Below are 14,693 nucleotides of genomic sequence, written 5' to 3'. Positions count from 1 at the left end.
TAGCCTTCTAATCATGTTTCGACAGTCAATTTTAGTCTTTAGTGTTAAAATCGTGTAATTAAACAACTAATATTATTCTTAAATTTTTATATTCACACGGTTTTAAAAAAATCATTTCGTGATATGCACGTGTTTTTAACAATATAATATGAAAATTTAACCATATTTCATGATTTAGAGGATGGTTAAAATCGATTTTTGAATATAATTACATTATTATAATTAATTCAGCCATATATATTATATATATATATACGACTAAAAATATCATACACCAATAAATGTTATTATTGGATTAGAATCAATATTTTTGGAAAAATTTTACATTTATCATATTGAAAAGTTAAGCACCATCCAACATTCGTAGTTGTTTAGTGACATAAAACGATAGTATATAAAATTTATGTCAACTCTTAAAATTATAGTTCATTATTTACCACTTGATTCGTGGGATGATATAATAAAGATTCGTGATACAAAGATAACAATTGATAGTTATTAATAATGTAATACATTTTAACGTAAAACAATGGATAAGACAAAAACACAATGACATAAAAGTTTTATAATTTGGACCAAACATTGCAAACATATGTGAAAAATTATTATTGGATTAGAATCAATATTTTGGATAAAATTCCACATGCATAAAGAAAGATTTATCGTATTGAAAAATTAAGCATCATCCAACATTCGTAGTTGTTTAGTGACATAAAACGAGAACACATATAAAATTTATATCAACTCTTAAATTAGTAGTTCGTTATTTACCACTTGATTCGTGGAATGATACGATAAAAATTTGTGATACAAAGATAATAATAGTTATTAATAACATAATATATTTTAACGTAAAACCATGGATAAGACAAAAACACAATGACATAAAAGTTTTATAATTTGGACCAAACATTGCAAACATATGTGAAAAATAATGAAGGTAAAATGGGACCAAATCCAGTAGAATTCGGATCACAAACAGGAACAAAACTATCGAGGAGAAAAAGAAATGGTCTCTTTTTAGGGTGCAAAATACCAAAACCCCAATATTACTTGCACACCATAAATCAAAGTAGCTAGTAGCAACTAAATAGTACAAATGAAAAAATCCAAATGATTAAGACCCAATTATAGAACTAGATTAATTATTAATGATAATAAATGCTATAATTTTCGGTAAATTTTTTTTTGTTGTAAAAATTCATTTTTTTTGTTGGGTTGGAAGCAGAAAAGGTGCCAAATTTAATCCCAAAGTTCCATGTAATGGATTACTTTTTCCATTTTCAAACTCAAATTTCCTCATCAGATCTCCACGCTCCTTCTGGCTGGCTCTGTAACTTTTTCAAACCATTACATTTTTTTTTGAAAAAAAACTGTTAGATATTTATTTATATATAGAAGATTTAACAAAAGCTGGTTTTAAGAACTCAATTGTGAGGAGTTAGCAATATTCTTGCTCGAATTTACAATCTTGAGCCACCTCGGGCTCTGTTTTTTCGTGAAATGTTGTGTGTTGGAGGTTTTTTTGTGTGGATAAGCTCGTAGTTTTCAGTTTGTCTGTGTTTCAGAGATCGATTTTTTGTGCTTTGTTTGTTTTTTGTTTTTGTTCTCCCGCGTTTCAGCGTGAAATTTGTGTTCGATTCATGGTGATGCAATCTTCAAATCCGAAGGTAGTGGCCGTAATTTCGAAGTTTTTGGGATTTTGATCTGGGTTTGGGTTTTATGCTCTTTGTTTTGAGCAATGTCACCTTAGACGTTTTTCGGAACCTGCTTTTAAAAAGAAGAGTAATCGGGGAATCTGTGATTGGATTCGGAGCTTTTTTCTGCGGAAATATGTTGTCCGTATCGCCAAATTCCATGTCCCGGAGCTCTTTGGAGCAAATGTTGGATTTGCTCCAGCGTAGAGACGAGAACGAGAAGCCCAAGGACTTGCCACCAGCACTTCCGGTCCGTCCCAAGCTCGCCTCTCGGGCAAGGCTTCCTTCCGCCAAGCGGCCCCTGCCAACGGTCATCGAAGGTGGAGAAGCTGAACCACATTTGAGTCCATCAGATTGCAATGTGAAGAAGGAGGATTTGAAAGGCTCGATAAGGAATGAGCCGAATAGTTTCGTGGCTAAAAAGGTCAGAGGACTGGACGCAGGAGAATCGCCCTATGTCGTGGTTTCAGCTGAGAAGGAAGAACATGAGTCACGATTGGAGGAGAAGGACAAGGCCGAGCTCGTGGATTCGTCCCCTGGAGATTTCTCAGGGTTCAGGGGCTTTGCGGGGCACGATAGTCTAGAACATTTCATGAAAAAGGTAATCATTTTGGCTGATCTTTATTGGTTTCTTGTTTGAATTAATTGATAGTTATGTTAAAATTTCTAAAAATGCAGTCACGATTATTTTTAATGAGGTTCTTGGGCCAACAGTTCTTTACTTGGTATTTTGTGAACATGTGAACGATGTATCTGATGATAGAAGGGCCTTTGGATGGATAGAGCAGAATTAGACACAGATCATTTCATTGCCTGTTCAAGCTTCTTCATTTATTTAAGCCACAAAATGTACAGATGAATTTCGTGGAAAACATCATTCTCTCTGCTGTTTCTGGGAGCGTACTGTTCATGTTACTATTTTGTGAATATTTGGACATCTCTGAGTCCTGTTATGAACATTAATAAATTTTATGAGATCATTAGACCTTTTCTGCAAAATGGAAATTCGGTCATTGCCTACATCTCTGCTTCACCATCTGGCTATTAATACAATTTATACCATTTAGATCTGCACATTGAAACATTTGATTTAAGTTGAAATTCTTATGATCTTCATGATATTAAGTTTAAATGAACGTTGGATCATGTGTATTTGTAGCATCATTTTCTCATTTTCTTTTCAGAAACTCCGTGTTTGGTGTCGGCTACATAATGGACTTTGGGAATTAGGGCAAATAATTTCAACTTCAGGGGAGAAAGCTTCTGTCGCGCTACCTGATAGAAGTGTTAGTTTTATGTTTCATTATCTATTATATAGTAATTATGTTGAAGATGGATAAGTAGAGTTCTTTTTTTTTTTAAATGGTTTATCGATTTTGTTTTTATCAACATACTTGAACGGCATGAACTACAGGTTGTGGCTGTTCCTATCAGAGAGCTTTTACCTGCCAATCCAGAGATTCTTGAGGGCGTAAACGAGCTTATACAACTTATTTACTTGAACGAGCCTTCGGTTCTTCATAATCTTCATAACAGATATCATCAAGACATAATATATGTAAGCATCTGTATGACATGCTCATTTCCAACAAGAAAAAAAGTAATAATATGAGCACCCTTGAATGAATTAGTTTTTCTTGTATAGAGTAAAGCAGGACCAGTTTTACTTGCTATCAATCCATTCAAAGATGTCCAACTATATGGGAATGACTCAGTTATGGCGTATAGACAGAAGCTTTTGGACAGCCCTCATATTTATGCTGTAGCTGACACAGCATACAATGAAATGATGGCAGGTGCTATAAATTACCTGAAAATATTTTGTTCAAATGCTCCATAGAGTTATTAACTCAACAAGGCTCCTTTTTTCTCAATTTTTCTTTTCGTTTTTTTTTGGAGTTTTGCAGATGGAAAAAATCAATCCATCATCATAAGGTTGGTTGAATTTTTTTATATCTCCATTCATTAGTTTATGTAACCAGCTTCTCTTTTGATGCTCCTTTTTGTTGCCTGATTGTACACTGTTTCAATATGTTCATTTCATTAATGGTTGTAAAATTTTAGCGGGGAGAGTGGAGCTGGAAAAACAGAAACAGCTAAGTTTGCCATGAAATACTTGGCTGCGCTTGATGGAGGTTGTGGTGGAATAGCGTCTAAAGTCTTGCAGACAAGCTACATACTGGAGGCTTTTGGTAACGCCAAAACATCAATGAATGACAATTCCAGCCGATTTGTGAGCTATCTCTTTCATTGTCATTTGAGAGGCATCTTTAATTAATTTTAGACATTATTGGCATAATGTAGTTCACACTTGGTGCAGGGAAAGCTAATTGAAATTGACTACAGTGCTGCTGGAAAAATACGTGGTGCTAAATTGCAGACATGTAAGTTTGCTTTTTTGGTCAAGTTGAACTTCGTAAAATTGGGAATATTATTTGTTGACTTCTTTTTGTGTTGTGGCTCACTGACTTGATTTCAATACCTTGTGTATGCCAAAACATCAATTGATGAACCAATGGTGTAGTCCTAATCGATAAGGTCAGTGTATCTGTTTGAAATTATAGTTTATTTTTTTGAGTTGCGTATCTGTTCCATGAAATTTCTGAAACAAAATCTCATTGGAGCAGTCAAGAGTGGTTCAGCTGGCCCAGGGAGAAAGATCATACCACATCTTCTATCAGCTTTGTGCTGGGGCACCATCTGGCCTCCGAGGTTTGTTTTCAGCATTTTCCTCTTTGATAGGTTGCCTTTTCTTCCTTTCCTTTTGCAAATCACATGGGGTCACCATGCAATTTTTTTAGGTGCTTATGCCTGTTGTAGCTTTCTTGTAACCACTATTTGATTTCACGTGTGAAAATGGCCATATGGCGAGATAAATGTCTTGACATTATAGGGAATGCAGTAAGTACCTTTGTTCTTTAGCTTAGCCTCTGCCAATGGTTTCCTCTTCAGGTAGGTTGAAATTAAAAAGGGCTCGTGACTACAATTATCTCAATCAAAGTGATTGCTTGGAGATCCATGATGTTGATGATTCTCTGAAGTTTCAGATTCTTATGGTAATGTTCTTGATGTGTTTTGGATTGACTACCACTGTATTTTATTCTCCCACACAAATGTTTAACGAGTAACATAAAAAAGGATTATGTTCTGAGGGCGGAAAAGGTCTTAGTGCTGGTTTACATTATTTTAATATGGAAAATAAATTTGAGTTGCTCGCTCAACGGTTCTTTTGGAGATATTAGTTCATCACTGATTTGATATAATGTTTATTTGTTAGGGAGCTTTAAATATGGTTGGAATTAGCAAAGAAGATCAGGAACATGCCTTTGAGATGATTTCTGCAATATTGTGGCTGGGAAATATATCATTTCATGTTGTCGACAATGAAAACCACATAGAGGTTGTTGCTGATGAAGGTAAAGCTGCATATCTGACTTCACTTTTGTTTCTTTTGCCTCCTCATTGCTTGTATTTGTTCTATATGGCTCCCCTGAAAAAGTGAAGATTTTACTTGCATAAGAGGAGCAAAACATTTTAGATCCGAGGAACTTCTGTTAGAAAAAATCATCAAGCATGAACTGTAGAGTCAGATGACGTGAGATGATCTGTGGCAACATCAGCCTCAAAACAGTTAGTTGATATGAGAATTAACCGATGAGATAACATTTGTCGAGTATTGACTGAGATCATATCAGTTCCAAAGGCAACTCAGACATATTTCTCCAGCCTAAGATTTTCAAATCAGCTACTGCCTCTTGGAGAAATCTTCTTCTTCACTTCATTCTTCTTCTATTGAATACGCTTCATAGTGTCTTGTCCACTATGCTTCTCTAATTGTAGTTAAGGGTTTTCAACTTTTTGCATCCTGTTTGTCTTATACATAAGTGATTATGAACTGTAATAAGTGGTCCAACAAGCCTGCACTTGTAAATTGATTCAACATGATCTTAATGCACCTGTAATTATCTATAATTTCTTGGATTTCTTGACTCATAGCACTTTTTCAGAAAGCAGGTGCCTGGAATTTTTGATATCCATACTAATGTATGGGTGCTTTTATTTAACAAATCATAGTTAGTTTCCTTTATCTGCTGCAGCTGTTACCAATGCCGCTAGCTTGATAGGCTGCAGTGCATGGGATCTGATGCATGCTTTGTCATCCTGTAGAATACAAGATGGAAATGAAGAAGTCATCAATAGGCTGACACTACAGAAGGTTCATTAAAAAATGTTTGTTCTGCAAATATTAGCCGTTTCTTGGTCTCACAACCATGCAGAGTTGCACCAATATTTCTTGCCAGCCCTCTGGCCACATGCATGCATACTTTGAGAAAGATTATGCTTGATTCACTAAACTCAACTACCAATCCATTTTCACTTCAATAGAAGCTGTGTTTTGTTTTTGATTTAGGCAAGAGATACAAGAGACGCACTGGCAAAGTTCATTTATGCGAGCTTGTTCGATTGGCTTGTAGAAGAGATCAATTCAGCACTTGCAGTGAGCGATCAGCACACTGGGAAATCCATAAGCATTCTGGATATTCATGGGTTTGAATCATTCGAAGTAAAAATTGTTTCAAGTATTTTTGGTTCTGATATTATCATCTACCCGTATTTCACTTCTGTTCATTCTTCTTTTATTTTTAATTTTTACTCCAGAAAAATAGCTTTGAACAGTTTTGCATAAATTATGTGCATGAGAGGCTCCAGCAACATTTTACTCGGCATCTCTTCAAACTCGTGCAAGAGGTAAGCAACATATATGTTACTATGAGTTCGAAATAAGGCATGGCAAGGTTGGTTCATTTCACGCCCCTTCAAAATGTCAATTTGCAAGAAATTGAACTGCATCACAGCAGTTATCATTGATTCTGATAATCTGCTAAAAGAATGAGTTTTCCTATCTGGTGAAAAAACAAATCTGAGACAGATTACTGTGGACCTGTTGATGCAATTTTATCCTATACGACTTATCTGCACAATCAAGAATTTACACACCCCCAAATATTTTTGTCCAGTTTCAGATTCCTGCACTGTTCCAACACTTGTTTGGCTTGGGATTTTGAGTGTTAGAAAAATTGGCAACTGAGGTATTTGGACATGGTTAGCATGATTATGGTGGACAAGAGTTTAGAAATTATAGAGAAGTTTAAAAGTAATTTTCAGGTTCTTCACATGAATTTGGGGCTTCATTGATGATAAATTTTGTAGCTCGCGTTCAAACTTTTGAGTTGTTGGTGAACATGAATCCTTATCTAGTTTTATTTTTAATGTTGCAGACTTGCTTTAAGTGCTTTTTTAATTTAAATTTCCTTTAAATAATGTACGTTTGGAAATGAAGCAGCAGTGTGATGTCTTAAAATTTTCAAGAGTTTTGCCCGTTTCTGCATGTTGGTGTGCTATTGTGTGTGCAAGATAGCACTCCTTGAACTTTCAGTAACTTAAGGATTTTCAGTTGAACCTTTGTAGAATTCCTGAGATATATTTTTTAGTACTCCAAATGTTATGCATAATGATGACACAAGATCATTCCAGGAGTACAAGGGAGATGGAATTGACTGGACAGAAGTTGATTTTGAAGACAACCAAGACTGTTTAGATCTCTTTGAGAAGGTATTTTTCTCTCTCCACGTATTGTTTGCTTAGGAGTCTTCTATCTTTTCTATCTCTTCTTTGATTCTTTTGGTTTTCTTGTTTCCTTTTAGAATTACTTCTCTGATGCATTCATGATTTTAAATGTTTAATCTAAATATCTGTTTGTGTGGTGGGGTCCCTGTGAATTACGTTTAGGCCAAGAGGTTATTGTTGGTAGGGAATTGCTAACAATTTTTTTTTTTTTTTTTGGTTGGGAAACGAAGTTTATGCATTAAGATATAAAAGATAACAATTACAAAAAGTGGATCAGAGGTTCACACAAAAGAGATAAAAACCGGAGTCAACTTAGCATAAAATAAGATTCTAGTCCCTAATCTGAAACCGAAAAGTCTTTGAACTTTTTCGTCTTCGAAATCCAAAATGGGACCGTAAATTTTAGCTTATCCCAGCATTTGGCAACCGGTTCTTCTCTATTATTGAAAATTCTCCTGTTTCTCTCCAACCAAACCATCCAAAAAATACAATGAATTAACACAATCCAAAAGATTCTACCACTCCTGCCCAGATTACTGCCATATTTGCTTCAGATAAGTCCCTCACTGATCTTGGGGATACCCATGCCAAGCGCAAATTAATTTGTGCTCCTAGTAGCGTTTAGTCGTATCGCGCCCAAATTAACCCAACTCAACTCAAACAAATAAATATGTAGTAGCGAGAGTAGAGATCATTCCCACGAGGAAGGTGCAATTTTGTTGTGTTTTTAAAATACTGAAAATAAATAAAAAGGGGATTTGAGATTTTGGAATTAACTACTAATAATTAAAAGCAAATTAAATAAATTTTACCAACTAGCATGCAAGAATTAAAATTATAACAAATTAATCAATTGAAACAAGCTTTGGTATCGGTCGACTACACCTTTGAAATTATTCACTCGATCATCAATTCTCTAAAAATAATTAATTCTCATTGAATATTCATCATTGGAAATTTAATTCCTTTCTCACCTTAATTTTAGTTAATTAGACACAAGCGTTCTAGAATAACCCTTACCAATAAATCAACCAAGATTCAAGCGATCAAGATTTAAACCTATGGTAGCATTCAAACTAGTGAGACTGATGAATCTAGACAACACAAAAACAAGCGGTTGTATTTAATCTAGTCAATTGTTGTTCCTACGAATTAACAAATTCACAAACGGAAAATATTAATCATAGTTGCTTCACAAATTAGATGAATCAAACAATTACGAATTTGATATCTAATTTAGTAGTAGATTGTATGATAAAATCAAAGGGCGATCAAGCCAATAATTAAACATACAAACATATCAATCGAATCCAAACAACTCTTGATACTCAAATAAAAATCAAACAATAAAAATCAAAATCTCACGAGATAAATAAACTTCAAATGGTTTGTCTTCCTCTACCAAGAATTAAAACTTACAAGAATTGAAGAAGAAATTAAATCTAAGAACAAGGAAGATAGCTGCCAGATGTTTTCTCACGACTTCAGCCGTCCAAAGATCCCCCTCATTTGATGTTTTATCTTCTATTTATATGGCTTGAAAAGCCCACGAAATAAAGCCCGAAAAGTCAAGGATTTTAATTCCCGAAAATTCCTATTTCTGAGTCTGTGCGACGCCTCGCTCGATCGGTTAAACGTTGCGGATCGAGCGACCAACTTTCTGTCCAAAAAAAATATTTTTCCAGCCCAGATCTCGCTCGATCGGTAGAAAGTAACCGATCGAGCGAGCAACATTCTGTCCAGCGCGCAACGATTTTAAAAAATTCATATCTGGAGTTCTAGCCGTCGGATCGAGCCGTAATTTGGACAGCAGCTTCAAAACATTTTGAACTTCAATTTGAACGGTGGAGATCGGATTTAAATCTCTCTAGCATTAACAATTAATTTTTGACCCTTGCTGCTCCGTAATTCATTCTTGCGGCTCTTCTCTTCCGTTCCTTTGCTCCATTTCTTTTATTTTCCTATATCAAATCACAAACCATGATTAGGAACTATAAAAACAATTAAATCACTTCAAACACACCTAATCATCACAATTTAACCCAAATAAACATAGGAAAATATGGACATATCAGCTCCCTTCTTCAATCTTTTAGATTTATGTATAATATAAACCTGTTATAGATTTATGGGCATATTCACGCATGCAAGCAAAATAGAAGGCTGTTGGCACAGTATATGCTAATTCTTATAATGTGTTTTGTGCATCAGCAGAGGCCTAGCGGGATAATATCTTTATTGGATGAAGAATCAAATTCCCTCAATGCCACAGCTTTGACTTTTGCTTCTAAGCTTAAGCAGCACTTGAATACTCATAATTGCTTCAAAGGAGATAGAGATGGAGCGTTCAGAGTCCACCATTCCTGTGGAGAGGTTAGTTTTGTGTATCATTGCGCCCTTGTGGAGTCTTAACTCCAGTAAGAACTTTGGCTATATCTGCAGTAGTGGAAATTTAAGCAGAACTGGGGAAATTATATTTTCCAACTTTTAAAAGATTTATCTTTCTATTGGAGTCCCCTTTACTGTTGGTCCGCAAGATTGCCATTCTTTTAATTGTTTTTGTCCTAATTGCTTCTTGGTTGGTCTATGATAAATTATCGTCGGGGAATGCTGTTCATTTTGGAAGAGCATCGAGCAAGTATTTGATTTTTATAATACTTCTGTATCATATGGTTGTCCAGTTTCTTGTAAGTTTGCCCAATTTATTTATGTGCGCATTAGATTTCCAGTGTCTTGGGACTGCTGCTGTATCTAATCATCTGCTTCAAATTATGAAGATCTTGTCTTTCATCAACATATATCAGTTTCACGTATTAATCTGAATTATGCAATAAAGGGATATTAAAAGCGGAACCTTCTCGTCAAATTTTTCTTTTTATGTTACAATAGGATTGTTGAGAAGAAGAGCCGGAAATGCGTCTATTCTGAAAGTTTTAAGAGTTTTCTCACTGAAAATCTTAAAGAGTACAATAGATTCACTTTACTTTTGCTTAATAAAATATTTAATTATGGCCATGAGATTATATTCAACAGTACTGTAACTATGATTTCCATGTCGACTACTTAGCATGTGGCTTAACCGGATGCCTAACATGCATGGACATATTCTCTCTCTGTAACTTAATTCGAAGGACGGTTTCATGTTGTATATCACACGTTTCATTCCTGCCTTGTACGTCTTGTGCTGTGGATTCTGCCTTCTACTGGTGACCAGGATGACCACCTGATGTGGATATTTTAAAATAGCAATGTTTTTGTACACTACTCATGTTTTTTAGTTTCTCTCTCTGTTAAAATGATTTCAAACTTCTTAACTGATGTTAATTTTGTGTTTAGGTACTTTATGACTCAGGTGGATTCTTGGAAAAAAACAGAGATCAATTGCAGTTTGATATCATTCAATTACTCTCGTCATGCTCCAGTCGGCTTCCTCAGTTGTTTGCGTCTGTAATGTTTAAAGAATCCCAGTTAGCTTGCCAACAGAAAAGTGTAGCCACAAAAGTCAAGGTGTGGCTTTCTTCCCATTCCAAAACCCATTTATTACCGAACTTCTCATGCCCAAAGAATTAAAAGTTGGAAACAACTGGATAACTGCATACTTCGGCAGACGGAAAACTGCTGAAGTTGTTGAGCTAATTCTTCTTTTAGCATAATCATTATATACTTGTGTACAAATGAGCGTAATGTCCACCCTTCACGATTCCCTTGGACATGAACTTAATTGATAAAAATTTTCTTGCATAAGTTGTGTGTGTTACGAACGTTTTTGACTTTCTTTCCTGATTGCAGGGTCAGCTATTTAAATTATTGCAGCACCTTGAAAGCGCAACGCCGTACTTTATTTATTGTATAAAACCAAATAGTAAGCAGCTTCTTGGTGAGTTTCATAAGGATCTTGTGCTCAAGCAGCTCGGATGCTATGGAATTCTAGCAGGGGTTAGGATTTCAAGATCAGGTTACCCCACTCGAATGGCACATCAAGAATTTGCAAGGAGGTATAATGTGGCTATCTCTATTTTTTAACCACTTCTTATGGCTGTATTGATTTTTTAAAATCTGCCGGCTGGGCTTTCAGGTATGGCTTCCTTCTTCCAGAAAATGATGTATGTCAAGATCCTTTAACCACATCAGTTGCCATTCTGCAGCAGTTTGATATCCTCCCAGAAATGTATCAAGTCGGTTTCACGAAACTGTACTTCCGTGCAGGACAGGTGTGTTTTTGTGTTTGTGTTGGCGCAATTTCTAATATTTCTTGTTCATGCTGTTCTTTTATGGCCGCAGAAGTTTGGATCTTGATACTTTGGCTTTCATTACATTGTATTCCAGTATATGATAATTTTGGATGAGTATCGATAAGTAACTGGGTTAGGACTAACGCCATTATGGAAGTTTTGGTTTGCATAATCTACTAGAAGTGTAAAGAATGCTAATAGTTGATGCACTTCTTTTAGATTCTGTGGTTAGTTTCAGAAGTTATGGAAGTTAATGCTGAAGTAAATAATGATTGAATCTGGTTTAACTTTCATCTAGCAATTCAGTTGATTTTATTATTTTCTGGAGTTACGCATCTCTTTCCAACATTTCCTGAAGATTGCTTATAGGATGTTAGATTAGAAGATCTCACAGATTAGTATGCCTCCTTGTCTGTCTACTGTGTGCAACAGATTGGTGCTTTGGAAGAAGTTAGAAAACAAGCTTTGCAGGGTTCTCTTGACGAGCAGAAGTGCTTCCGCAGTCATCGCACTCTTCGAAATTTCCTTGAACTCAAGCAAGGAGTAACCAAATTGCAATCATGTAAGACTGATTTTTACTGTCATTTTTCATCTTCAAATTATTCAAATCAATCAACTCTGTTTGAAAATTCGAGACAGAAGAATACTTTTCTTCTCTGATGATATATTGGAACTGATACCCCAATCAGATTCTCTCTTTGTTTTCGGGGACAGGTAGTATATAGCTTCAAAACTGCAATTGTTTTTTCAATTTTTATGACCCTAAATCCCGATTCTTCATATTTCTAGTGTTTGGATCACATTTGTTAAATGATATGACATATTTCTTTCTCATGCCAGTTTATCTCATCTGATGCTATTGATAAGTAAAATGATAATTATTTTTTCAGATGTCCGCGGCGAAATATCCAGAAAGGAGTATGGTTTACTTAAGTTGAAAAAGCAGGTAATTACCAAGGCTTTGGATGAGCAGCTCGTGGCAATCTTGCATATACAATCTGGTAAGAGTCATCTTTAAGTCATCCTTGCAACAATGAAGTATCAGAATCCTCATATGTTCTTTTCTGCAGTTGTTCGTGGATGGTTGGTTAGAAGACATTTAAGTTGCCTTCACAATGTTAATAAACGGAAAATGTGGAGGAAGGATTCTAAGGTCGAGGTATGGTGTTGCGACAGCAATAACTTGATTGTAGTGTTGGTTCCGTCTGGAACCCTTAGAAGTGTGTTATTTCTATTTTTAGATGTTTCTTGAGAGAAAATAAATATGTGAATACTAAGTAGTCATGTTTGGTAGCTTAATCTATCTCTTGATAAATGATAGGCTGAAATAAGGCAAAAAGAGAATCTGAATCCTCATATTGCTGGACTTTTTTGTATTGATTGATTATTTTTACAAATGCAATTGAACTGGTGAAGTGAGAATGCAAATGCAATTGAACTGGTGCCCATTCATCCACTTACTGCAAATTTTTTAGATTTTTTGTGGATGTAATCGTCTATGAAGTGAAGTGGAGTAAAATTAATATCTGGTCACAACAAAAAATGGAAAGCAGTATTAGTCAAAATCAAAGTTTGCACTGCAAACGGGGCCCCCTTCCCACCTCCGATCCGTTATATTTGATTTGGATGTGCATGTGTTGCAATCGAACCTGCTTAACCTTTTATCCACTTAACAGGATCTGCCACCAGATCAGTTACCTTCAGGTGTTGAAGAACTTAATAGGCAGGTATTGATTGCAAAGGTGACACTTGGACAGAAGGAAAATGAAATTGAGGTTTTGAGAGCGCAAGTACAGCAATTTGAGGCGCGGTGGTCAGAATATGATGGCAAGATGAAATCGATGGAGGAGATGTGGCAAACTCAGATTTCATCTTTACAAGTGAGTTATTCATATTCTTTTGCTATGATTTCCAATAGATGGTAATGAACACTGTCGATAGGAAACATCCAGCTAAAGGATGGCCTCGTGAACTTATATATTAGGAGTGATCAATAGTATTAGTAGAGGTTTATTAACAGGAAGTTGATATTCATGTCTGTCTAGGATGAAACTGAGCAGAATGCAGTCGCCAGTCAGAGCCTTCCACTCACTCGGAATGATCTACGGCTGAAGTTAGGCTGATGTGGGACAATTTATGATTTCAAAAAACAGATGACAAAAACATTTAAAATGTTAAATAAAATAGACAATTAAATATATCAGCTTTGGTATGGTCTAGCTCTAGCATCTGTTTGTTATTATGTGACTGATATTGTCGTCTTAACCAGTTAACCCATGGAAAAGAGGAAATTATTTAATTTAAACTAAATCAGTTAGTAACTATCTGTAGGGATACTTACACCTTGCTTTGTTATTGCAGTTGAATTTGGCAGCAGCAAAAAAGAGTCTTAATAGCGACAACAGATCGGTTCAACCTGTGGGAATCCAAAATCCTGGTGGTAACATTCCCATCAAATCCTACAACAATGGTGTAGAGGCCGGGGCATGTCGTGAGATGAATGGTGGGTTAAATGCAGTTAGTCCTCTTGTGGAGGAGTTTGAGCGAAGGACAAAAATTTTTCAAGATGAAGCCTTGTCAATTGTGGAAGGAAAGTCCGGACAGTCCGAAACTGTAAATTCTGTCGAGGAAGTGGAGAAACTGAAACAGAGGTTTGACAGTTGGAAAAAGGACTACGAGGTTCAGTTAAATGAAGCCAAGGCAAAAGCCCACAAGCTGGGGTTGGCCAGAGTGGAGAAAAATCGAAGGAAATGGTGGAGAAGGGCGTGTATAATTTTTTAGCTTCCATGACTGAGATGCTTCTTTTCAATACTGTTATTATTCCCTATATCGCTGATGGGGGACTGTGTAAGTTAGACTAGGACAGAGATTAGCCAAGTGTACATAGATATCTCTTTTGTTTTTTTGGGGAAATTCAAATGCTCCTGAGTGTAGGATTCTGTATTTAGGACTAGTCTGTATGTTGTAATTAGTTAGTTAGACACAGCAGGAAGAGAAACATCTGTATCGTTTGACTTGCTTCTCCTGTAAGAACTATATTATGACATGATGGCAGAAGTAAAATTGTGGCAGCTTGTGATTTTCCCTAATTGAGTATTCTTGAATTCCATAATTTTGTTCATGAAACTTTATCTCG

The 14,693-nt window shown here is 35.7% G+C and overlaps 1 protein-coding gene across 2 annotated transcripts; it reads left to right on the top strand.

The window, feature by feature from the left end:
- Positions 1–1,174: 1,174 nt before the first annotated feature.
- LOC140881670 (myosin-2-like) lies at positions 1,175–14,641 on the top strand. 2 transcript variants are annotated; one of them, XM_073287162.1, is made up of 24 exons: positions 1,175–2,298; positions 2,882–2,983; positions 3,112–3,255; positions 3,343–3,493; positions 3,605–3,632; positions 3,762–3,930; positions 4,018–4,081; positions 4,222–4,235; positions 4,325–4,409; positions 4,650–4,753; positions 4,975–5,113; positions 5,795–5,913; positions 6,109–6,261; positions 6,357–6,446; positions 7,233–7,310; positions 9,537–9,698; positions 10,662–10,832; positions 11,115–11,320; positions 11,401–11,536; positions 11,990–12,119; positions 12,448–12,558; positions 12,628–12,716; positions 13,234–13,437; positions 13,919–14,641. In XM_073287162.1, exons 1-24 carry the CDS (start codon positions 1,723–1,725, stop codon positions 14,336–14,338), a joined length of 3,645 nt encoding a protein of 1,214 aa, XP_073143263.1. In that variant the 5' UTR covers positions 1,175–1,722; the 3' UTR covers positions 14,339–14,641. The 2 variants fall into 2 exon arrangements, with proteins under 2 accessions (XP_073143263.1, XP_073143264.1); XM_073287163.1 differs by having other exon boundaries at positions 1,176–2,298; positions 9,540–9,698.
- The last annotated feature ends 52 nt before the right edge of the window (positions 14,642–14,693 follow it).

Source organism: Henckelia pumila, chromosome 2 (genome assembly GCF_033568475.1).
Source record: "Henckelia pumila isolate YLH828 chromosome 2, ASM3356847v2, whole genome shotgun sequence".
NCBI classification, from domain to species: Eukaryota; Viridiplantae; Streptophyta; class Magnoliopsida; order Lamiales; family Gesneriaceae; genus Henckelia; species Henckelia pumila.
This window is presented reverse-complemented; position numbering and strand designations above follow the sequence as displayed.

Coding starts and splice junctions, on each gene's coding strand:
- LOC140881670 (XM_073287162.1), top strand. CDS start 1,723: ATGCTCTTTGTTTTGAGCAATGTCACCTTAGACGTTTTTCGGAACCTG. Junction 11,321..11,400: donor CATCAAGAATTTGCAAGGAG/GTATAATGTGGC, acceptor CTGGGCTTTCAG/GTATGGCTTCCTTCTTCCAG. Junction 12,559..12,627: donor AATCTTGCATATACAATCTG/GTAAGAGTCATC, acceptor TCTTTTCTGCAG/TTGTTCGTGGATGGTTGGTT.